The sequence below is a fragment of the Polypterus senegalus genome, chromosome 18 (assembly GCF_016835505.1).
Source record: "Polypterus senegalus isolate Bchr_013 chromosome 18, ASM1683550v1, whole genome shotgun sequence".
Classification (NCBI taxonomy): domain Eukaryota; kingdom Metazoa; phylum Chordata; class Cladistia; order Polypteriformes; family Polypteridae; genus Polypterus; species Polypterus senegalus.
The window spans coordinates 6,655,212-6,681,290 of NC_053171.1; the positions used below are offsets into that span (position 1 = coordinate 6,655,212).

General features: G+C 43.6%; 1 protein-coding gene across 2 annotated transcripts in view; it reads left to right on the forward strand.

The window, feature by feature from the left end:
* arhgap5 (Rho GTPase activating protein 5) overlaps nucleotides 1-22,228 on the forward strand; it is a 191,366-nt gene extending 169,138 nt beyond the window's left edge. For both annotated transcript variants that reach the window (XM_039741922.1, XM_039741921.1), the window contains exons 6-7: nucleotides 1,699-1,804; nucleotides 21,033-22,228. In XM_039741922.1, the coding sequence (XP_039597856.1) occupies nucleotides 1,699-1,804; nucleotides 21,033-21,357 (431 nt within the window). In that variant the 3' untranslated portion in view covers nucleotides 21,358-22,228. The remainder of the gene's footprint in view (nucleotides 1-1,698; nucleotides 1,805-21,032) is intronic.
* Nucleotides 22,229-26,079: the final 3,851 nt, after the last annotated feature.

Consider the following 26,079-nt stretch of genomic DNA (forward strand, 5'->3'; position numbering starts at 1 on the left):
TAAACTGTTCAGGTTTGGTTTCTTCAGACCAGTAAATTTTGTTTCTCACATTCTCTGAGAATCCTTTGCAGAGGTGCCATTTTGTAAACTTCAGGTGGGCTTCCATGTGCCATAAAGCCCAGAATAATGGATTGTAGAAGTTAACTTAATTTTGCCAGTCTGATCTTTTTACAGCATTTATTTTTTTTTAGCCACAGGTAATAGGGTAAGAGGATATAAATATTTATTTAATTTATTCTGTGCGTACTTTCAGCACCTTACCTTGGTATCCTCGTGTGTCTGAAACTCTCTCGCCCGGTGCTGATCTCTCAAACATTTTCGAGCCACCTTGCTCACCTCCTGTCCGCTTTTATACTTCAAAGGCGACTCTTGGTGGTCCTCGTACGTCTTTTCTTCTCCTTGTGTGTCTCGCACTCGCACGTCCTCTTTTGATCACATCACCAAAGCCAAACGGACCAATCAGATTGCTTTGAAGGACTGTAAACACACAGACACATGCAGGTCTTTGCTTTTTTACTTTCTTGTATACAAAGTACAGGGAAAGTATTGCAATCGTCCAAAAATTCGATTTGGATGAATCTCATCGTTTTAGACCTCCCGGGGTCTGAAAATACCATTTTTGAAATTAGGTCTGTCTGTGTGTATTGTCACAAAGAATCACACCAGACATCATAAAGGCTTGGGGCAGCCACCCGTATAATGTATCCTGGCTGCAAACATAGTAAATTTTCAAAGAGTTGTTCACAAGACTGAGTCCAAAACAGAACTGATTACATGAGACAAAGATGGAGGCTTTAAAGGCCTATAATGTCATCAAAGGGGCCGGAATCGGAAGTGATGTCTTCTGGACCGGCAGTGACGTCATCTAAGGGGTCCCGAAGCATGCAGGATTTCCCAACAAAGGTCTGTAGGGAACTGAGAAAGACAGTCCGCGCACTGTGCCGCCCCCTGGTTGGATGTCTTATTAAAATTACTCGGGCCCTTTAGCTTCCTCCTACTCGCACGTGTGTGACCGTATGTAAGCACGACAACTTGAGTACGCCTTCACTCAGATCAGCCGATTTTGCATACAAGTATGAGGTACAAAACGTAGATTTCTATCAACTTTTGGGCTATTTCCGCTAACCGGAAGTGGTACTATTTTGTTAATGCAGCTGCACAGTCCGATTTATTCAATTTCACTTTTATAATAATTGTTCAAAATGATTTGATTTGTTGTTTCTGGTTCTTTAATGTACAGAATAGAAAAATATAATCCATGTCTTGCGGTTTACTCCTCAAATATCCATCCCCATATCTGAGTCTACGAGAAAGTCGACGGGAGACCACTCCTGATTTTTTTTACCCAGTAGATCAGCTTGGCCTTATGAGTTGTGATTTGCTCAGTGGGTGCTAAAGTATAAATCACATTCCTTTACTTTTTGAAATCATTTTTGCTTTGCAAATTCACAGCTTTTTCTCTCTGATGTATCCAAACACGTTCCAACGGTTGGTGGAGGCCTGAATTTAATCAAGCGCCTTTCAGTGCCACACAACACCCTGTGAGCTTCTTTGTGCAGGCCAGATTGGTTTTAACCTCCCGAGGTGCGGCATGTGCTTCGGGTGCTTATTGTTGAACATTGGCAGCCCATGGTCAGATTTTTATGATATAGATATTTAATTTAATTTTTTTTCTTCATTTTTCTTTCCACTTTGCAGAAATACCTGAAAAAATGGAGAGACTGCTGGCACTCAAGGAAATTGTGAAGAAATTCCCACCTGTGAATTACGAAGTTTTTAAATACGTCATCACTCACTTGAATAGGTAGGTGAATTGATAATGCTGTCGCTCAGGCTTCATGCTGTGGAGGAGTGTTTCAGGCAAAATGAAATAAATAAATTACACAAGAGGTAATGAGCCATGGCTGGTGTCCTCCAGGCGGGACGCTCAACACAAATAGGTAAATGTGTTGTGAAATGCGGCAATAAATTAAGTCACACAGTGATACGTGAGCATAAATAAATGTTATTCCTCTGCTTTTTATTTGTTGTTCCAATGCAAACAAAAAAAATAAACGTGCAAAGACTAAAGCCGATTTTCTGAGAGAAGTGCAGGGGTGGCAGTTCTTCATTTATTCAGTGCAGTGACACCACACAACATATAATACAGCTTGAAGTGACAACTGTTGTTTTCGTTCATCAAAGTGGAGAGATAGTGGAAACCCCAGGCCCCACCTCACAGACACAAGTCCCGATATAATAAAAGGTTTACATTTACAAACAAATGCGCCAAACATATCCTAAATACAGCACAACACAATTCCACACCTCCCAGTTGAGCTTTGTCCACTTTCCACCCGACTCCAACGTGCCTGGATGAGCTCAAGTCGTCTCTTTTTATCTTGGACCCGGGAGTACTTCTGGTGCTGGGTCACAGCACGATGAAAATACGTCGGGGTCAATCGGAAACTCCACAAAGTAGGGATTGTTAATACCTTAATTATTTACCCTGACATCGCATTGTGATTTTTATTTATTTATAGTCGCATTTAACAGTACAGTTCATTATTTGCATATTTACCTACTTATTTGATTTTTTTCTCCATTTTATCAGTTAGATTTTGATATACAGCAGAGCTCCGACTATCTACACCCCAGTTAACCGAAATTCCACATTACAGAATGCCAACCAGGAAGCGTAATGATTTACTAGGGTGTTACCCCCTGCTTGCTTCATTTGCCAACCCCCCTGGCCTGCACTGTGCGCCAGCCACTTCACGTCTGTGCCACTCGCATTGTGAAGAGCTGGCTTGCTGCTGCCGTGCCGCTTGATCTGCATCATGTGTGGCGCTTCGAACGTTTAAAAGCCTGTACAGCAGCTGTCTTTGTCATCTACTGTTTGTCTTTTATTTCTGGCCCCGGGTGTGGTTAAATGTCTTGGCACAAAGTCCCATCTTGCGGGACGTGAGTTCTTGATATTGTTTAGTTTATAATTTAAAAATGGAGTAAGAATCTGAAAATCTAACAACATCATCACATTAAAGTTCAATAAATTCTGAAAAGAATGATATCAAACATATATATGTAGGTGTTGAAATAAGCCTGACAAAAAAGTCACATAAAATCGTTGCACTTTTAGGCTTAGGATTTTATTTATATATATATGTAGATAAAATCTTATAAATGAAAATCCACACACGATTTCTTATAACAGGGGTGGGCAAAGTCAGTCCTGGAGGGCCGCAGTGGCTGCAGGTTTTAGTTCCAACCCAGTTGCTTCATTAAAAAACAATCCTTGCCAATAATTTCATTCCAATGCGTGTCAGTGCTTTAACTCTGCCATGTCAGCACATTCTCATATGCCAGATTTTTTTTCCTTTCTAAGGATATCATTCAGATGATCTGAAGTCTAAAACGGATGACTAATTCTCAGTCCTTCACTTTTTTCTCTTCACTTTCTTTCCGAGTATTTAATTAAACCCAATAGTGCACGATAAATACGCACACCGGTGTAAACGGAAACAAGCTAAATGGAGAAATGCTGGTTTCTTTTGTGATTTGCATCTTATTGCTGATAAGGAGAAATTAAAAACCGCGAATACAGCTGTATAAGAGTAAAATAAGCCATAAGGGTTCAAAATCTTAACGAGTGACACAAATAAAATGAAACAGAAGTGTCACTTGAGCAATAAGAGCTTCTTATTAATCAACTGGGTTGGACCAAAACCCTGCAGCCACTGTGGCCCTCCAGGACCGACTTTGCCCACCCCGTGTTATACGGATGGCCATTGAGAACAGCACTGGTGCACATTGAACAGCAAAAAGATGCAACACAAAAGAGGCAAGGAATAGCTATAAAACAAAAACAAATCTCTGAAGTTTTAGACAATAGCATGTATTTGTTTTTGATAACTTTTTTTCATTTGATTTTTAATTTCAATGTGAGGCAAGCCATTCATATTAAAATGTAAGTCCAACAGTACACCGTTTTACTCTAAGGGCTTGTTTATACTTCACACTCAGAACGTGTATGTGCCCGCATCATGGCTGCCACGCGTATCCAGTGTTCATTTGATGCGTAATCTGAGCAGGTCCTCAGAAATTCATGTGATGCGTGCGCGAGTTGCAGTACCAGCAAAAAGTCAGGGTGCGCAGTGTGCTAAAAGTTGGAACGTGATGTCAGAGTCTCTGCTTACTATCTACATGTGACAGAAAGCCGCTTTGCAGATCCTACGAGATCGGTGTGCGCGCTTCGATGTTTGATGAATGGCTCGAAGTGCTGAAGCAAAATGCCGACATACAGAGGCATTCGTGATGCTTTTATATTCAAGCGTCGCATATTCCCGATCGTAATGACACGATGCATTTTAAAAGTCTCACATACTGTCTTCTGTGCCATCTTTTTTTCTTGGGCTTCCTCCGGTACTGACAGCAGCGGCAAACAGCAATAGATCACCACACTGAGTACATTAAATGTATGATATTCCAACTCTTCGATTTATACTTGATATCACTTTCATGATGAAATGCATTGAAGTATGTATGTTACATTTTACAGATAAATCGGTAATTTGTTTAAATTATGAATCCTGTTAATAATTACACACATGGGGGTGACACGGTGGTGGAGCGTTAGCGCTGCTGTCTCGCAGGGAGTCACGTTGCTGATATTCCCTGCCTGGAGTGTACATGTTTTCCTGCTGGGTTTCCACCGTGTGCTCCGGTTTCCTTCCAAAGATATTCAGATTTGGTGACACTAAAATGACGCCAGTGTATGTCAGTGCTTGTATTCACCTTGATGAGCTGATGCCTCGTTCAGGGATTGCTTCTGCCTCGTGCCCAATGCTTGCTGGAATGGACAAATCCCTGGACTGATGGGTTTCATCTGAATTTAATGGGTGACCCAGGCAATTCACAACACAGCGAAGCCGAACCTGTTCTCACCGTGATGATATCTCGCACTGCCTTCTGGTGGATTCCTCCAGATTTACGTAAAGTACGCACGCAAGTATACACAGTACAACGCTTGCATAGCAGGAGCGTCGGCTGCAGCAAGTAGAAACCCGGGCCTTAAAACTGTAGTTGTGTATTAAGTGATGTACTGCAAAAATAAAGAAGAGTGAATGTGAACTTTTTTTTTTGCTTTTATACAACATTAAAGTCACTAAGGTATGAAAAGAGGCTTAACAAATTGACTGCTGGACTGCTTACTACCGGGGGGCTGCCGTGGAGGTCCATGCATGTTTGATAAATATTAATAATAACTCTTGTAAAAAGGCGGTGGTCTTATTATCATCAGTAATTCTGTCAAAATGTAAAGAAGTGACTTTGTGTTCACCTGCCACACGACTTAAAGCCTCCATTTGAAGGAGAGTCCTAGAAGGTACGGCACCTTGCATGGTACGGGCGCTGAAGCACACGTGCCCTAAATATGATTGGATTCTTTGCGCTGTCCACACTTGGTGCACATAACACAGTTGGAAGTTGGTGTCCATTTATGCTCAGTGGGTGGCTGAATGTCCATGTCGTGCTGTCCTGACAGGTAGTCGAAAGTCTTGTGATGATGATCCGCATCAGGCTCAGAGCCTTCAGGTTTCACATCATCTAATCGATTGTCACTATCGCAGTCTCCGCCATTATCATCAAAATGTTCATCTTGCATTAAATCTAGTTGTTTTAGAACATCAGCAGCTTTATACTTTTTTCACATCGACATAACAACAGACGGTTGAGACGTGTGAGTCGGTGCCTTGCACCCCAAAGACGAGACTGAGACTCGGTTCTTTACAAAATCAGCTTTAATCAATTCGAAACAGGAACGGCAAGATTCTTTATTGTGGCAGGAGCTAACAGCCTGCAACACACTGACAGGGCCGGGGTCGGGGACAGGTCAGTGGCTAAGTTATAACGTTCGCTGCATCACCCATCGGGCGACAGACGTGTTGCGCATGTAGGCGGTGAGCTTGCACTTGCCTCTCTCGATGCTGTGAACCTGTGGCGGTGGACAAGCAGCCCTCGACGGACACGTCAATCGCGTTTCGATGTGTCGTCCCATCAGGGAGGGACTCAAAAGCGTTCAGAACTGTCTCACTATTTTCAGAAAACCAAAAAAACACCACTAGATTGCAGCAGCATAGTAAATAACTGAGACGCCAGCAAGCTGACTGCGTCCATAGTGGCGGTCTCCTACGTTCTCTTGTAACGGAGCACCTTGACGGGCTCAGTGAGATACGACTTCACCTTCAAAGTGTTAGAAGTGATACTGTGCCAAAATGTTTTATATCTGTAATGCTGAATCCAAAATGGCTTTGGCCAATCGTTTTCTCCATTGTATCATCGGTCCACATCATCTCAGGTAATCGGGGTTCTGCTGTGTTTTACTGAGTGGTTCACAAGCAAGGTTTGAAGTGTAGAGCGTCAGATTTAGTATTAACTTTGTGTTTTTGAAAAAGCCCCTTTGTTGACCGTGTCCATCGGCCTTGTGGAGAAGGTTATATCAAGGTAACTGGTGGATGCCTAATGTAAAAAGAAGTATTAGAATAGATGCAGTTATTGATGTGGTGATTGGGCATTTGAATCCAGCTGCCAAAGCAGAGTTCACTGCGACCACAAGATATTGAAATTCCATACAAAGATGCAACCGCGTGTGCCTGTGTGTGTGTGTGTGTGTGTGTGTGCGCGCATTTCTTCAAGTTTACAGCTGTGCGTTCAGTTCACTGCCAACACGTGCTAATGTATGCAGTATAAATGTGTCTCTTTAATGACTAAGTGGAATTTCTAACACTTCTGTAAATGAAAAGCAAAGACAAGATGTCTAACTGTTTGATCTTAACAAGGACTTCTAGATGTTAATGAGAATTCATTACGTTGATCACAGTGGGTTGAGTTGCCTTCTGGTTGACCTCCCGTAGTATTTCAGACCTTAAAACTGAGGTTTCTATGTCCATTTTTGTCTTGCTAATTTTTATTTGGCTGATTTTGGTGGCCCAGAGACTTGGCCTCTAGGCCACGGTGTATTCTGAGTCTTTGTATTAATCTTTACTCGGGGGCTTTGCCCCCTGCTCCCTTCGCTTGCCAACCCCCTTTTTTGTTTTTCCGGATACACACTTTTTTTTCTTCTTTGAATTGTTGCTATCTCATTAGTTTCACTTTTATTTCAGAACTTCTGTAAAATCAGTATTTGAAATCTTTCGAGTCCCAATGTGCTGAATCTTTTTAATGAGGTCAGTGAGACGTGTTTAATGACTTTGTACTCTAATTCAGGATAGGCTTCTCTGTTTGGAATTTCAGCACAGACAAAACGATCTTCATCATCAGGAGATAATCATTTTTTTTTTCAAAGTAACCAATAAATGCATGTGAGGTAAACTCCGTTTTTGAAATTCTCTGACTTAAACTATTTCCATACTTCTGACATATCCCCTGTGTCCATATATTCAATCTCTATTGGCCTTTTCGTTATTTCTCCGAGTAATCATTTCTTTTTCTTTGCGTTAATACGATCTTCACTTTCTTTGTTTTGACACTGTCGTTTTTTTCTGCTTTCATATTCTGTATCTTGCTCTGCATGTGTTTTTCGCTCCTATGTTTTTTTTGAGTCTTTTGAATTCTTTTTCATTTTCTCTAACCTGCTCTGCATGTGTTTTCCTCCCTTGTTTTTTAACCTCTTTATGACATTTTACTTTGTTTTCTACTTTGCCTTTTATTTCTGACCTCACTTTGTCCTGCTTTTAATTTCAGTGACACCTGGTCCGTGGTGATTATTTTCCCTTATTCGAATAATAATTTCTGCTCGTTTGCGCTCCTGTGATCTTTACTTTTTTTTTTTTTTTTTTTTATACTTTCTAATTTTCTTACTTTCATATTCTTTAACTTTCTCCACATGTGTATCGCACCAACGTTTTTTTTTTTTGAGCCTTTCGAATCACACTGCTCTCATAATCTCTAACCTGCTCTACATGTGCATAGCACCAACTTCCAGATTGGACCTGCTTTTTTTTTTTTCAGTTCCACTTGTTCTAGGCTGATAATTACTTTCCTTATTTTCTGAATTTGCACCTCAATTATTCTTTTTCTTTTTTGTCTCTCCAATGCTTTTGAGTCTCTTTTCTCCGTGCTGCTTTCTTCTTCGCTTAGTCGTCTACGTTTCATTTATAACGTATTGTCCTTGTACGCTTTATATGCGCTGAGAGCCCTGGATCTGTGTGTGCTCAAAGTCAAAACACGACGCAGTGTGTTGCCGGCTGCCCGTGCTCTTATTTGTTATAAGTAGGGCGTGTCTTGCAAGAATCTCATGTTCTGCGTCATCGCGAGACGGCCCTGGGTCAATCTCTTGGCACAAAGTCTCACATTTAAGGTCTCCGCGAGATGCTCCGTGGCCAATCTCTCTAGTCGCACGGGTCTTTTAAGTGTCTTCCGTGATCTTAACATGAACATCATGTCACGTCGCACTACTGTTTCATTCCAGGATTTTTTTTTTTATAATAGAGAGATATATGAGGGGGTACCCAAAAATTACCGGAATCTGTACCTGGTGCGCAATCTCGACTTCGTTGCAAATTTCGCCACTAGGTGTAGCACACTCGCAGTATTCTGTAGCAGTCTGCCAAGTGGCGTTGCACTGTGTTGTTCGTACGCCATTGTGTGTCCATTTTTCTTGGTGCTTAGACCCGCGGGACTAAAGAGATTGGCCACGGAGTGTCTTGCGGGTCTTTTAAGTGTCTTCCGTGATCTTAACGTGAACATCACATCTCGTCTCTCTACTGTTTCTCTCCAGGATTTTTTTTTTTTTTATATAATAGAGAAATATTGCATGTACACTCGTCTGGCAGATCTGGCACTCTAGCTCTGTAAGCATTGGCGCTTGTTAGCTCCTGGAGTTCTGGGTTTACATTCCTGGTTGCTGTCTGGGTGCAGTTTGAATGTTCTTCTCCTGTCTGCATGGCTTGTTCTCCAGGTGCAGGTTCATTTCATTGGTGACTTTAAATGGACTGGCACATGGCTCATGAATGTCCCCTGTAGCAGAATGCCCGCGTGGGGTTGGCACTTTCTTCAGATGTCTGCTTAGATGTTCCTCTGCACACAGAGGGGGGGGCGTGGTGTGCATCTAAAAAAGAGAGACAATTGTTGTGCAAGAGGCCTGGTTGGCACCTTGGCTAAAGCAGGTGGCACATTACATGACTTTCTAGTCGAAGGGGGCGTCAGACCTGACGACTGCACTCACTATTCTAGTCGCCTGAGGATGTCAAATTACACAATTAGCACTCACAGCCAATAACAAATTAAGATGCCTCTGTGATGAGTTTCCAGCACAGTTTCACGTTTCCTAAGCATCATAAGCTCGTGCCCAGTAACCTGCTGCCTCGCACAGTCGGTGCCCACCGCAAAGGCTTCACAGGTATGTCAAGCTTAGACACAATCTCAGCCCTCGGACCCCACCCCTCATTCTGTTGTGGTACATAAAACACGCAACATCAGACAGACAAGCCCCTCTTCTGTGTGCGAGGTCCAAGACAGCAGAGTTCCTTACAACAGAGTGTGACTGCAGTCCGCCATACTTATGAGATCAGTCACGAAACACCCATTGTATGCCCAGTAAGACTGCGGTTGTGCGAGGCTAATGTGACTCAGAGGGCATTTCAGGACAGACATTGTGGCCGTTACATGACCTTTTGTCAGGCATTGCAGGCCGCAGTTGGACCCTCGTCATTCCTTATTTCTCTTTATTTCTCTTTCATGCTTTATGTGTTTTGTTGCTAATTGGCTGTTGGCACTCGCATACACTCGAGCTGCTCTGACGACTGAAGACAAAACCAAAGTTTGATTTCAGTTGCCTAGGATATTGGGTTTGACCTCGTGGCCAATGATAGCCAAAAAGTCATTTTGGCAGTTAAGATAAAGTAGATGACACCATTGATGTTCCTTATAAGAAAGAAGTAGGATCTTTCAATTATCGATTTTATTTACATAATTTTAATGAGTCCTCGGCTTTTGTGCCGCTCCCGTAACCACCAGTTGTATAGTGAGATGTCCCCAGTGACTCGCTCGACTCAACCGTTCGGTGACTCGACCCGCCAGAATCCAACAGGTTCAGTTTTATCTTAAGTCGTAGGGACAGGTTCTGTGTGTGTGTGTGTGTGTGTGTGTGTGTGAGTTGAGAACCAATGAGCATGCAGTTGGAAGTACAATACGTATAATGTAAATACGAGGAATAAGGAATGCGGATGACTTGGACCTGTCAAACAGAAGAGACACTCGTCTGTCTGATGTCTTATGTTTTGCGTATCACGACAGAATGGGGCCGAAATTGAGGCCGTATCAGTAAACCCTTCACACAAGACCCCCAGCTCAGTCAGATAAAGGGGCGAGCAGGTGACACTTTGGAATTGTGAAACTGTGCCAGAAAGTCGTCACACAGTCATGTCATTCGACTTCCCCAGCAAAAACCTAGACGTGCAATCCGACATCCTCAGTCAACGAGGTCAGCATCTGAAATCGTCACGTTTGACACCCCCTCCTGTAAGAGCCGTTTACTAGTTATTAAGTTCTGTTAAATGTTTGCCTGTATATTAGTGTATAATCTGTGGGAGGTTCTTGTAATCCCACCAGCTGAATTGAAGTGGTGTTTTCTAACACTTTCTTGTCTCTCTGACTGCAGATTAGTCTCAGTTAGTGACCTGCCTTGCTGTGTGTAGGGCATGGAGGGCACACAGTTTTAAACCGGGCCTTAAAGTGCCCAATAGAATGGAACACAACGTGCTCTGTTGAGCGTTCAGTGCCGTATGCTCTCAGCGTCCTGAAGGTGAAGTAAAGCATCTTTAAGTGTAGAAACAACTGAAGTTTGACAAGAAAAGCTACGTTTAGAGAAGACATTTTTCCAGTTTTTTTGCCTTTTATTCTACGTATGTAACAACCTTTTTAGTTAAACGATTATATTTAACTTGACTCCTCTGTCTGTCTTTGTCTGGGTCAAATTTTTTACGCCCACTTTTGGCGAAGCAATTTTCTTCAAATTTTGCATACGATGACAATACAATAATTTGTCAAAACTGATGCAATTACAAGACAAATTTCACCATAATCAATGGTTATGCAATTCCAATTAATGCACACACAACAATGATGGAGAGAGAATATAGTGCGATATCAGAGCATACGAGTGACAGACACGTCGGTAAATACGCTGCCAACTTGTTTACTACTCGTTTACTCTTGTGAAGCAGGAGCTTTGATGATCACGGTGAGGAAGTATTGCCGTAAGCTTGCCATTCTGTCGTCGAAAGTTTTTTTTACCTCAGCGACTGAGCGCTAATCCCATAAGAGCCTGAACAGAAAAATAGAGACCAAAAAATACATTTTTTTAGTTTTCAGATATTTCTGCAAAGAAGATATATTATGTAATACTTTTAAAGACGCTTTTCCTGTTCATTAAAAATGATTACTTTTTCTTTATAGTGGACTGTTTAACATCATACCCTTGGTTTGTTGTATTAGGGCTTACTATCAAACGTTATCTGCTTATCCAGGTCTGCTGTTTAACATCATTCCCTGGGTTATTCTCTCAAATCTGTTTAAGATTACATTTTATGTATATAGTATTTGAACTGTACTGTCCATAGATACAGATATATATCTTTATCAACAGATATCTTTATTTTAATCCTCATGCACTGCTGCTGGGGGGCTAGTTGTGTTTTGGATGTGGTATGTCAGAGGACTGGGACTTTGTGAAGTGGGGTCCAGCCTCACGTGGGGGGGCGAGGGGACTGGGGGGGAGAAGGAAAGCAACTTACTTCTTATCTATCCTTTTAATCCTTATAATTGTAAGAACCAACGTAACAATAGGCTTCATGGCAATAACCCCTGACAAAATTGGAAATTAAAGTCAAACCTGTCTTATGTAATAATGTACTAACTTAAATTAAGACTACAGAATGTCAACCAAAGATCACCAAACAGTTAACTTTGTGAGCTGGAATGTTAAAGGTCTCAATCACGAATAAAAGAGACAGAAAGCATTCTCCCACCTAGCAGGTCTAAACGCTAAAGTAGTATTTTTACAGGAGACCCACTCATTGAGCAAGGATCAGTTTTGGCTGCACAGAGACAGGTCTGGCCAAATATTCCATTCCAGCTTTACAAAGAAAACTAGAGGTGTGGGAACTCTTATACGTCGAACAATGTCATTTGTAGTATTAGATGTAGTATCTGATCCTGAAGGGTGATATGTGATTGTCATGGGTAATTAAATATTTATATATTTTCTATCATTAAATATCTATGCACCCAATGTGGATGATAGGGACTTCATCCAAAGCGTATTTGCATCCATTCCCAATGTGAACACTCAGAAAATTATAATGGCTGGTGACTTTAATTGTGTTTGAAATCCAGACCTAGATGGCTGTCCTGCCACAGGGGCAATGACTTCTAACACAGCAAAGACAATTACACAGTTTGTAACTGATCACGACTTATCAGACCCCTGGAGATTCCTAAACCCAAACTCAAGAGCCTATTCTTTCTGTTCACACCTGTGCGTCACTCTTACTCAAGAATTGGTGCACAAAAATAAATTCATTCATTCAATCGATTAATAGAATAGCTACTTTCATCATAAAATATATTTTTAAAAAAACAACATTGTAATTCCCCACCAATGCTAAACAAATTGTTTAAATCAATTAGTTGATGTGCACCCCACAATTTTATTTAGTCACATAAAACCACAAAAATTGTGGTTAAAGAAAAAATTATTTTTTGCTGTTTAGTGCATTTATAACTAATTTTTATTTATTTATTTATTTTTTATATATTTTATTTTTCATTATTCTTGTGTAGACTGTTTGCTTTGAAGTTTCACAAAATGTTTTAAAACGAACTTTCGGCACGTGTGTGGCCCGCACTTGATCCTGCCTTACTCACCTCCTTCATGTAACGTGACGTCAGCTTTAAGATGCGTTCATTTGCACGCCTGGTGTCACTTTATTTACAGTGGCTTGCAAAAGTATTCGGCCCCCTTGAACTTTTCCACATTTTGTCACATTACAGCCACAAACATGAATCAATTTCATTGGAATTCCACGTGAAAGACCAACACAAAGTGGTGTACACGTGAGAAGTGGAACGAAAATCATACACGACTCCAAACATTTTTTACAAATAAATAACTGCAAAGTGGGGTGTGCGTAATTCTTCAGCCCCCTCAGTTGCCCATAGACATTGCCTGATGAGTGCTAATGACTAAATAGAGTGCGCCTGTGTGTCATCTAATGTCCGTACAAATACAGCTGCTCTGTGACGGCCTCAGAGGTTGTCTAAGAGAATATTGGGAGCAACAACACCATGAAGTCCAAAGACCACACCAGACAGGTCAGGGATAAAGTTAATGAGAAATTTAAAGCAGGCTTAGGCTACAAAAAGATTTCCAAAGCCTTGAACATCCCACGGCGCACTGTTCAAGCGATCATTCAGAAATGGAAGGAGTATGGCACAACTGTAAACCTACCAAGACAAGGCCGTCCACCTAAACTCACAGGCCGGACAAGGAGAGCGCTGATCAGAAATGCAGCCAAGAGGCCCATGGTGACTCTGGACGAGCTGCAGAGATCTACAGCTCAGGTGGGGGAATCTGTCCATAGGACAACTATTAGTCGTGCACTGCACAAAGTTGGCCTTTATGGAAGAGTGGCAAGAAGAAAGCCATTGTTAACAGAAAACCATAAGAAGTCCCGTTTGCAGTTTGCCACAAGCCATGTGGGGGACACAGCAAACATGTGGAAGAAGGTGCTCTGGTCAGATGAGACCAAAATGGAACTTTTTGGCCAAAATGCAAAATGCTATGTGTGGCGAAAAACTAACACTGCACATCACTCTGAACACACTGTCAAATCTGGTGGTGGCAGCATCACGCTCTGGGGGTGCTTCTCTTCAGCAGGGACAGGGAAGCTGGTCAGAGTTGATGGGAAGATGGATGGAGCCAAATACAGGGCAATCTTGGAAGAAAACCTCTTGGAGTCTGCAAAAGACTTGAGACTGGGGCGGAGGTTCACCCTCCAGCAGGACAACGACCCTAAACATAAAGCCAGGGCAACAATGGAATGGTTTACAACAAAACATAGCCATGTGTTAGAACGGCCCAGTCAAAGTCCAGATCTAAATCCAATTGAGAATCTGTGGCAAGATCTGAAAACTGCTGTCCATCTAATCTGACTGAGCTGGAGCTGTTTTGCAAAGAAGAATGGGCAAGGATTTCAGTCTCTAGATGTGCAAAGCTGGTAGAGACAAACCCTAAAAGACTGGCAGCTGTAACTGCAGCAAAAGGTGGTTCTACAAAGTATTGACTCAGGGGGCTGAATAATTACGCACACCCCACTTTGCAGTTATTTATTTGTAAAAATTGTTTGGAATCATGTAGGATTTTCGTTCCACTTCTCACGTGTACACCACTTTGTGTTGGTCTTTCACGTGGAATTCCAATAAAATTGATTCATGTTTGTGGCTGTAATGTGACAAAATGTGGAAAAGTTCAAGGGGGCCGAATACTTTTGCAAGCCACTGTAAATGGCAGCAGCTCATCATTACACTCACGTGTGCTGTGCCGTTACACCCGTACACATTTGTGCTGCTATCTTTTTTTTTTTTTTGCGTATTGCCACATGCACTTCTGTTGTCATCATAAATGATCTTAACGAGGACCCATCAGGCAGAGCTCTAGCTCATCATTTTCCTCTTTTTGTGTAAACTGATTTCTTTGCTCACAGCCAGTTTGGCTCTTTTTTCCCCCCAATTACAAGAGCAGAATAGCATCAGTAACCTGATGAAGCACTCGGATTAGTAGTGGCAGTGATGTTTCTGCACGGCAAATAATTTCCTTGTACGTAGATGTAGCAGTGTAGTAGAAAAACAGTCGAGTCATGACAAGTACCCTGCTTGTTCAGAGTTATTGACTCATTCATTGCTCATAATAATAGCATAAGTGCGGAGTTAAATTAGAGAATTCATTCATTCTGTGAGAAAAAAAACAGCCGTCAGGGAAGCAAATGTTTCACACGTTGTGTGATACAAAGATCTTCCCTTCTGAATTGCTAATAAAAATGGGCCGTTCTAAACAGTGTTGAGAGGAACAACGCAAGTTAATTGGAGAGGGGAAAGCGTTTAAAGAAGTGCAGGAAACCATAGGATGCTCAGCTGAAATGATCTTAAATGATTTAAAATGGAGTCAAAAACCTGAAACACACAGAGGAAAACGAACAACTTGTGTTAAAACGGATTGAAGACTAGTCAGAATGGCAGCCAGTCATCACCTCCAGAAGGATCAAAGATGATCGAAAATGACACTCAGAAGACGTTTGATCGAAGCTAAGTTATCAGCCAAGAAGCCCCCATAAAGCAGCAACTGTTGGAAAAAAACGGTATGAGCAGAATCGGAAACACATCGATTGGCCCAAAGAGAAATGGCGTGTTGAGAGTAAAGTTGTTCTTTTCAGGCCTTGTGGTCATTAACAGAACATTAGAGGATCTCCATGTACTGAGTTCAAGCACCCCGGACCCTGTGAAGACCATTCAGCCTGGTGGCACAAAAGTCTCGGTAAGGGGATGTTGTTCATACTGCGGTGTTGGGCCTGTTTATCGTATACCAGGGATCCCGGATCTGTCTGAATACATTGAAAGACTTGAAGAGATTACGTTGTCATATGCCCCTGACGTGGCCATTTCAACGAGACGACGACCCTCCAAGCACATGAAGCGACACTTTGGTTCCTGACTAGAAGGATTGAGGTAATGGAGTAGGCAGCTCAACCGCACTGGAAAGCCGTGGGGTGACATTAAAAATGGCCGTTTCTGAAGCAAAACCCAGACATTCACGGGAACTTGAAGAGAAAAAGGGCGACCCTGCTATTCTTTGAACAGATTCATAGTCTTTTGCTTTGCTTCCTGTAAAAGAATAATGCAGGCTTGATCAAATTTGTTAGTGCTTTGATTTGGAATTGAGCATGTAATGTTTCCACTACATTAGAAATATATAATAACAGCAATTGAAAAATAGTTCACTTTTCTTAAACGCACTGACTTTTTTTTTTTTTTTAACACAAAATAATTGCAGTCCAACATCACTAACCTGATCAGTCTCTGTTTTTGATAAAAATTATATTTCTACAAGGCAAATAATTTACTAGTAGGTGTAGTAGAGTAATAGAAAACCGACCGTCATGACATGCGTGCTGCTGATTCTGTGTAATTGAATCATTCACAATAATAGCTGAATTAGTGAGGTCGTTCATTCGGTGTCAATTGAGGCCCATATTTAAGGAAGGAAGGCCGCTCATGTTGTACATGCTGCTTAGAGTGCGTCCCTCTCTGAGAATCTGAGTAAAACGGATCGTTCCAGACATTGTTCAGAAGAACGGCGTACTTTGATTAAAAAGTTGACTGGAGAGGGAAAAACAAATGAAAAAGTGCAGAAAACTATTAGGCAGCTCAGCTAAAATGATCACAAATGCATTAAAATGGCAACCAAAACCTGAAGGATGAAGAAGAAAATGGAAATCTGCCATTGAAATGGATAGAAGAACAGCCAAAATGGCAAAGACTCTGCCAATGATCAGCTCCAGGAAGATCCAAGAAGGTCTAAAGTTACCTGTTGTCACAATAAGCAGACACCAGAGTCATGAAAAGGTTTGGGGCAGCCACCTGTGTAATATTTCATGGCTGCAAATGAGTAAATTGCAAGCACTGACGTGCTCAGCACGGAGTCCAAACCAGAACTGATAAGGTTAGTCAAATATGGCGGCTGTAAAGGCCAGAAAGGGAAGTGAAGCCATCGAGGGCAGAAGCAAAAGGGACCTCCTCCATAGGCTTGGACCTGGACGTCAAAAGGGCCGGAACCGGAAGTCTCTTCAGTCGTAGGTTTTTCATCGGAAGTGACGTCATCTAAGGGCCCCGAGCCGGAAGTGACATCATCGGGGGCCAGGTGGAATTTCCCATGAACAGTTTTGTGAATTTCCCCTTGGGATTAATAAAGTATCTATCTATCTATCTATCTATCTATCTATAGGAAAGTGAGGAAAAAAGGTCAGTTCACTCCACCACCCCCTGGTCTGGCATGGAATTCTTCTCATTTAGACCCTTTAGCTGCCTCCCATGTGCACGTGTGTGACACTGCGAGTACCTGTGTTTCAATTAGAAGACGCCTGTGTGAAGCCAAGCTGTCGGCAAGAAGCCCCTGCAAAGTCCTATTGTTGGGATTAAAAGACACGCGAGGTAAAGAGGTTACAGTTTACAAAGAACACACGAAATAGAAATGGGGCAACATTTTGTGGACTGATGAAAGCAAGATTGTTCTTGTGGGGTCTAGGGGCCTCAGACGACCCCCAAACACTGAATTCAAGCCACAGTACTCTGTGAAGCAGGGCGGCGTAAGCATTCATGATATGGGGATATGGGGTTCTCATCCTATGGTGTCGCATACCAGGGATCAGTTTGAATACCTTGAAGAGCTCATGTTGCCTTGAAATGGGGGCTTCAACAAGACGACGACCCCAAACACCCCAGCACCCGAGCAACAATCCCTGGACCTTCTTACTCTAACAGAAAACTTGTGGGGTGACATCAAAAATGCTGTTTCTGAGGCAAAACCAAGAAATGGAGAAGAATTGTGGAATGGAGTCCAGTCATCCTGGGCTGGAAAACCCGGGGCCAGAAGTTGGTCGACTCCATGCAACACAGACGTGCAGCCGTTCTCAGAAACAATGAAATATGAGTTCAGCGATTTAAGGGAAAGCAAAATCTTGGAACATTTTTCAGTTTATACAGTGAATGTTTGAGTTTGTATAGAAGAAGGCGGACCCTGCTATTTTTTTGAACAGCCGAACATTCCGTTTTCTTCACTTTCCGTAAAGGAATGAAGACCAGATTTGATCCAATTTTTCTTCATGTTTTGGTTTTGAAGAGAATGTGCAGAGTCCCCAATGCTTCAGCGTGTATGGAAATAAAAGCTATTATAAGGATTTTGAGCTTAATTCACTTCTTCAAACACACTGCTGTTATTCTGAACACAAGCGCATGTGACAAAGTGTCGCTTCAGGATGTGGAGGAGGCAGAGAGGCATCCATTCCCAGGGAGGTGACTGAAAGTCGCAGATGTAAAGTTTCTTGAGGAGGTTTGGTTTTGTTCTCCAGCGGGCGGGCAGGCAGCCATGGACATGATCCGGCGGTCTCGTGCCCTTAGGGTGTCACCTAGTGGTTGAAGGATTGCAGCTTTCTTCAGTAACCTGTCATTTGTTGGGCATCTGTTTTAAGCTCGAAGCATGAGAATCTGAATGTGGCGATTGGCGTCTCCCATTCACATTTCTCTGCTAGATGTGCATCTTTTAGGAAGAACGTTAATTACTTACTTAAAATGGTGTTTACAAGTCATAACATTGGCCGGGAAACAATGAAGGTGCTAAAAATAGCTGAACCAAGTATGTTTTCTTGAACATTTTGGTTAGCGCGTGTAATCATCTTGGGCCAAAGCCTGTCATTAAAGTGCCCGCTGCTGGCTTCAGCTCCGTTGAGAAAGGCAGCAGTTCACTCGAGGCAGGATGTCACTTTAGAGCTCGGCTGCCATCACTGACGTGTGCACACAGATTACCTCCACGGACGGAACGCCGGCACCGAGGAAGACCATCGATAAGTGTGCAAAAAGCACAAGTGTCAGTTTAGTGCTTTACAATGACGCACTGCCAGCAGAAAATGTCGACGTGTATTTGAGGAAGACGCATCTGGAGTGGCAGAGATAATACCGGAACACATACGACACATGCAGACCCCCTTCACCGTCTGCACACGAATTAACTTTAAATGGATACATCTGCCATGTTTGTGCATCAGGCTACACTCAGTAACCCATAATGACCAAGTGAAGACCTGTTTGCATATTTATTATAAAATCCAAAATGAAATTTCTCCTTCCCAGAAGTATTCAAATCCAAACTGTGGTCAGGTGGTCCCGTTTGCTTTAATTCTTCTTGAGATGTTCCTCGAATTTGATTGGAGTCCATCTGTGGCAGACTCAATGAAACATTGTCCAGAAGGGCACACGTATACCCGCACCTGGAAGGTCCCACAATTCCCACTGCGTGCCATTCACATTGCACAATTCGCACCACAGTGCCAGTCCTTGCCATCTATAGAAGTTTTTTTTTTCTTCCATCATCAGCTACATTAATAATGGAGATGAGTCAGGGTGGTTTTGGAGGACTTCGTCTTGTGGTGCAGGGAAGGACCACCTGCAGCCCAGCATCAGCAAGATGGTGGTGGACATCCGGCATGCCAAACAGCCTCTGAGATCAGCCTCCATTCAGGGAGAGGACATGGAAGTGGTGCAGAGCTACAAGAACCTCAAAGTTCACATTAACAGCAGACTGGACTCGCCTGACATCACGGTGACACTGGACAAGAGGGGGCTGCAGCAGACTGGACTTACTGAGGAGATTCTCAGGTCTTCTGATGTGTGCAAGCAAGCTGCTGGAAATGTTCTACCAGTCCATAGTAGCCTGTGTGGCGTTCTATGTTGTGCTCTCCTGGGGAAGTAACTGGAGCTCAGAAGACGCACAATGACCTGAACAAACTTCTCAGGAAGGCCTGCGCCATCACTAAGTGAGCCCCAGACACACTGGAAGTGGTTGTGGAAATTAGAATGGTGGCAAAATTGGACACCATCTTGAAAAATCCCCTCCAGGAAGCGCCCTGTCATGGTGCACGTTTAGCCACAGGCTCATTCCACCATGGTGTTCTAAGAAGCCCACTCTGACCCATTCCTTGAAGTTTAGTTTTAACTGTGAATTTCACAAGTTTACAAATTACAGCAGAATCAATGTCGTTAATCAGAAAATGTAAATGTAATAAAGTTTGGTGTTTGATGAGCAATCAACGCAATACCTCGACTTGATGATAGATTCTGAACATGGATGGGCTTGTGGCGTCCGCGTCTTTATTACAATAAAGTGTAAAGTTCCCACCAGGTTGCCAGCACCTAAATTTATTGGATTTCTTAAAACATGCCGGGCAACGTTCAGGATTACTCCTTGCTATTTTATGTTCTTTAGAGTCCCGTCCGCTCATTTATTCTTGTTCTTTGTCACTTAATTGCCTTGTGTAATGTGCTTGACACTCGGCAGATGCCACCGCTCTTCTTTCTCTTTCTGTCATGTCTCTGGTTCTTTTTGTCATAATAAACACACAAATGCAAGTCTCTTCTGCTGAGGTTGACATCACCTAAAATGTTCGGAGTTTCAAGATCATGACGGGTCGGTCGTAAGCTTTCAATTAATACCGAGGGGTAGTGCACAAGTAATTATGTGACAGTGTTTTTTATAGATATATAGATACACATTTTTATTATTGGGGAAAATGGCATATTTTAATTTACAAGGCTGACAATAAAAGCAAAGACAACATGCTAACAGATATGACAAATGACCAGGACTGTGGAGCGGTGAAGGCCTGCAGATGCACTGACGTGAAATCACAATTAAACCAAACAAGCCGCGTCTGCTCTTTGCCAGTTCAGTGCTGCTTTCTTCAGCCTGATTGATGGCCGTGAGGTTTGGGTGTAAGCTGTCGTAATGAGCTCTCTCCACAGATCGGCTGGCCTTTCCCATAGAGACAGGGTGAGAAGTGCAGACATCCAGGAGAGGCTCTGAGTGGAGCCGCTGACCCTCCACATCGAGAGGAGCCATTTGAGGTGGTTTGGATATCTTGTGGGGATGCCTCACCGTGGAGGTTTTACAGACACAACATGCTGGGAGAAGCCCCTGGGCTCACTGGGTGTATTATATCTCCATGCTGGCCTGGGAACAACCCCACAGTATGAGTTGCTAAGTGTTGCTGAGGGAAGAGGGATGTGTGGGCCTCACTGGTAAGGCTGCTGCCCCTGTGACCCGGTCTCACATAAGATGGTGCAAAATGAATGTTTGATTGACAGGTGCCTTATGGTGGGTTGCTGATTTTTGTGTCTTTTTCCGTCTCGCTTCCCTGTAGTTCACCTCTTTCTCTTTTGTTTCCCCGCAGGGTGAGCCAGCAGAGTAAAGCCAACTTAATGACGGCGGATAATCTCTCCATTTGCTTTTGGCCCACTCTGATGAGACCCGACTTTGAAAACCGGGACACGTTGTCTACCACTAAACTCAATCAGTCTGTGATCGAGTCCTTCATTCAGCAGTGCCAGTACTTCTTCTACAACGGTGAAATCGTCGAAACGTGCAACACTGTGTCCACACCCCCACCCATGCAAATGTCCAATTCGGGACCCTTGGTAGAACCCTTGATGCCATTGTTGCCACCTCCTTTACAACCTCAGCTTATTCATCCGCTGCCAGCAGACCCTTTGGTATAATAAAGTAAGACTCGCCGCCGGGAATGTTCCAACCTGGACGTGGATTTTGAAGAATGGCTGCCCACCATTTGAAGTTGCACAGAGTTTGGGTTGGGGTGGCGGGGGGAGATGCACAAAAAAAAACAACAAAAAAAAACCGAAGCTTTTGTTTGGACAGCAGCTGCACCGTCATGCCGGCAGTGCTTCCTAATTTATCCCGCGGAGTCGCTTTGCACACTGCTATCCAAGTCTTGTTGGCCGGAGAGAACAGAGCAGGCTGCAAAATGTCGTTTGGCTGCTGCTGCATGAAGTCTCAGTCCATCACCTGGCAACTGTCTGTGGGAACTTTCTAAAGCTCCTTATTGTTGTGGATGACATATTTATAGAGAAACTTAAGAATCTGCTTTTTGGTTTGTTTTTTAAGACGCCCCTCCTCTCAGTGAACGTTACAAACTCGGCGCAGCCTGTTTTCTTGGCTGTCTTTGCTCCTTTTGGGGGATTTTTTTTTTTCCAAACCCGAAGTTCCATCAGGGTGGGAAGGTGTGGGGGCCTGCCCTGCTACTACGGGGGGGTCCGAGGTCTAACATCTCACCTTAACACCATCTGCCTGCTCGCTCCACAGGGTCGTCCCAGTAAGTCCTGGGGTTCACGTTAACTCGACTTTTCCTCCTCATCCCCTTTTTGGTTTAGCAGCTTTGTTTGATGCCACGTTTGGCGTGTTGGAGGTGTTGCTGCAGGTTTGCTTATTTAAAAATCCAAATGCATTCTGGGAAGATGTTTTTGGTGGTGGGATGCGCACACTTATGTGATATTCATGGTTACGTGATTGCGTGTTTTGTTCATCTATTTTTTCTTTACCCATAATTCCTACTCTTCTTTTTTTTTCTTCTTTTTCCCACCGTTTTTTTTTGTTTTTTTTTTTTGGTATTTTGTTCTCCACAATGATGTCTTTGAAATCAGGGTTATTCCAGGACTGGAAACGTCTTCTTTTTGGATTTCTTCGTCTGCTTGTGTGTTACCCTGAAACGTTGCTGATGTAGCAATAAACATACCGTGGGGTACTGTTCCGTAGGCCTCTCTGTATAATCCTGTAAAACTTGTATTCCGGTTTCTTTCTGTGTTCCTCTGTTGTACTAAACGATTGGTTTCCTGTGTACTTAATTCACCGCGTTCCAATAAAACAACCTCGTTGCTTTCCCTTCTTTTACATTTGGTACATCTCTCATTTTACGTTGCTGTACAAAGCTGCTGCTGCTTCTAAAGAGACTTTGGACGAACCTCGCTGTGGTCCTCGTTCACATCCACTGAGCCCCTCTGTCTGTCCTTGGTGGGTCCCAATCTGCAGCTGCTCTCCCACTTTTCATGTATGTTGGTTTTCTTTTTTTTTTTTTCTTTTCATTTTTATAACAAATCTGTCACTAAGAACTGCCTCATTTAGAACGATGTACAAACTCTTCAGATTTTAGGGCCCTATGCTATGTATTATAGTCAAATAAATGATTTTGAGATATTAATCCTAAGAGGTCGACGTCTCGTCTTGTTGTTGCCAGGCTCGCCTCTTTCACTGGGTCTCGAGTTCTGCTTCTGTTGTAGATGTTTGTCTAATTCTCCTCTGGTTGTTTCTTAGCCCCTTAATCAGTCGCGGCCTTCACGGATCTCCTTGAAATGACCAGATGAAGATTCCGGAGGTGCCTCGAGCTCACTCAGGACCCCCGGGGAAGTCGGCGTCGGAGGAGGAGGAACAGAGAGGAAAGAAATGATGTGGGCCTGACGGTAACCCTTACCAGCCTGAGCTGCCTTTATTATTCAGTATGACAGTGCCATGCAAACGTTTGGACACACCTGGCCAAATTACATTCTTCTTCTTCATCTTCTTCTTTCGGCTGCTCCCATTAGAGGTCACCACAGCGGATGTCTCTGTCTCTTCCTGTCCTCGTCATCTTGTTCTGTCACACCCACCACCTCACTACATCCATAAACCTTCTCTTAGGCCTTCCTCTTCTCCTCTTACCTGGCAGCTCTATCCTTAGCGCCCTTCTCCCAACATACACCTCATCTCTCCTCTGCACATGTCTAAACCAACGCAATCTCGCCTCTCTGACTTTGTCTCCAAACCGTTCAACTGGAGCCGACTCTCTAATGTCCTCATTTCTAATCCTGTCCATCCTCGTCACACCCAATGCAAATCTTAACATCTTTAACTCTGCCACCTCCAGCTCTGTCTCCTGTGCCACCGTCTTCAGCCCAAATAACACAGCTGGTCTCACTACCGTCCTGTAGACCTTCCCTTTCACTCCTGGTGATACCCGTCTGTCATTCTTCTCCACTCTGCCTGCACTCTCTTCTTCACTTCTCCTTCACAATCCCCATTACTCTGTACTGCTGATCCCAAGTATTTAAACTCCTCCACCTTCACCAACTCTACTCCCTCATCCTCACCATTCCACTGACCTCCCTCTCATTCACACACATGTATTCTGTCTTGGTGGTTCTACTGACCTTCTCCTTCTCCTCTCTAGAGCAGATCTCCACCTCTCCAGGGTCTCCTCAACCTGCTCCCTATTCTCACTACAGATCACAATGTCATCATCAAACATCACAGTCCACGGGGACTCCTGTCTAATCTCGTCTGTCAGCCTGTCCATCACCATTGCAAATAAGAATGGGCTCAGCGCCGATCCCTGATGTAATCCCACCTCCGTCACTCCTACCGCAGACCTCACCACGGTCACACTTCCCTCGTTCATATCCTGTGCCACTCATACGTACTTCTCTGCCACTCCCGACTTCCTCATTCTTGTTTTCTTCAGGTCCACAAAGACGCAATGTAACGCCTTGTGTTCTTCTCTCTACTTCTCCATCAACATCCTCAGAGCAAACATGACATCTGTGGTGCTCTTTCCTGACATGACACCATCCTGCTGCTCACTAATCATCACCTCACTTCTTAACTGAGCTTCCACTATTCTTTCCCATAACTTCATGCTGTGGCTCATCACTTTTACCCCCCTGTAGTTACTACAGTCCTGCACATCCCCCTAATTCTTAAATATCGGCCCACCAGTCCACTTCTTCTCCAATCCTCAGGCATCCTCTGACTTTCCAAGATTCCATTAAACAATCACTGCCATCTCTCCTAAACACCTCCAAGCTTCCACAGGTAGTCATCTGGACCAACGGCCTTTCCATTCTTCATCCTCCTCATAGCTGTCCTTGCTTCTTCCTTGCTTAATCCGTTGCTCTTCCTGATCTCCACATCATCCAACCTTCTCTCTCTCGTTCTCTTCATTCATCAGCCTCTCGTAGTCCTCTTTCCATCTGCTCATCACCCTCTCCTCGCTTGTGTGTCTCCATCTTTATCATCGTCCCTGGCCAAATTACATGTCGAGTGAAACAACGGCGTATTTATGAACGTGTTCGTGTGCGGTTGTGATTTATTTGATGAACTGAAAACAAAATCTAAAGAACAAATGTGAAACTTGCAGCTGTGTGGACACCCGGCTGAGTCAGCTCTAGTGATGAGTGAACTCCGCTGAATTCGCCTCACCAGGAGTTGGTCGAAAATCACGGAAATGTTGGGGGATTTCAGGTGATTTCAGCGAAATGAATGGGCAGGGGAAACTGCTTTGGCTTTGAGTGGATTATAATAATAATAACTCTTTACATTTCTATAGCACTTTTCTAAAAGCACTTCAGTGAATGAGAAGCCACCTGAGCCACCCACCTGGATGATGTGACGGCAGCCATTTTTGTGCCAGTACCCTCACCACACATGAGCTGTTAGGTGGTGAAGTGCTGAGACAGACAATTAGAGATTGGTGGTGGGGGGTGATTAGGGAGTCAGTGGTGGGCAGGTTGACCAGGACTTCAGGATACCCCCTACTCTATACGAAGGATGACCAGGGAGTCACGGCCTCAGTTTTATGTCTCATCTGAAGGAAGACACCATTTCAACAGCACTGTGTCCCCCGTCACTGCACTGGGGGTATTGGGGACCACACAGTGAGCGCCCCCTGCTGTCCCTGCCAACACCTCCTCCAGCAGCCACCCAAGCTTTTCCTGGCTGGTCTCCCATCCCAGTAATGGCCGGGCCTATAATGGTGCAGGGGTCCTTGAAGTGTCCCAGAGGGTTGGTTAAGCGTCTGCTAAATATGCAGGACCGCTTACTGTGACCAAAAATGTGGCGTGAGGCAGTAGTGCAGCACCCCCATGCCAGACTCCGAGTCCTTTATCTCCATCTGCGTCTCCTGAGCTTCCGTCACTACGACTAAGTGACGCCACCAGAGCCTAAGGGGTCAGCATTACAATCTCTCTTGATGCCCCTGTCAATACCTGATCTGTGCCACGTAACAAGGAGCACAACAGTCTTAACCCAGCCGTGAAGTATTTTTATAATGTACCCGTCAAATGACAATTCCCAGGAGCAAATCCGGCAGGGGCACCAGTCGGGTGGTGACATCACACGTGTGTATGCGCCGTAAATTACTTGCACTGATTGGGCGGCGCCATAAAACGTGAGGTGGAGTTTACGTACGGTACGCAGGTGTGAATGTGCTGCATATGCACAACACAAATCGGGCAGGTAGCACAGATGAGGTAGTGACATCCCCACCCAACATGGCTGCTAGAGCTCTGTGATGTCACATTGGCCTCAGAACCCATCATGGGGTGCTGGGATAAGTTTGACAAAGTCTCCCAGTAAAAATGCTTTGGTGTATTTTGCCGATCATCAGTAGTCAGAAC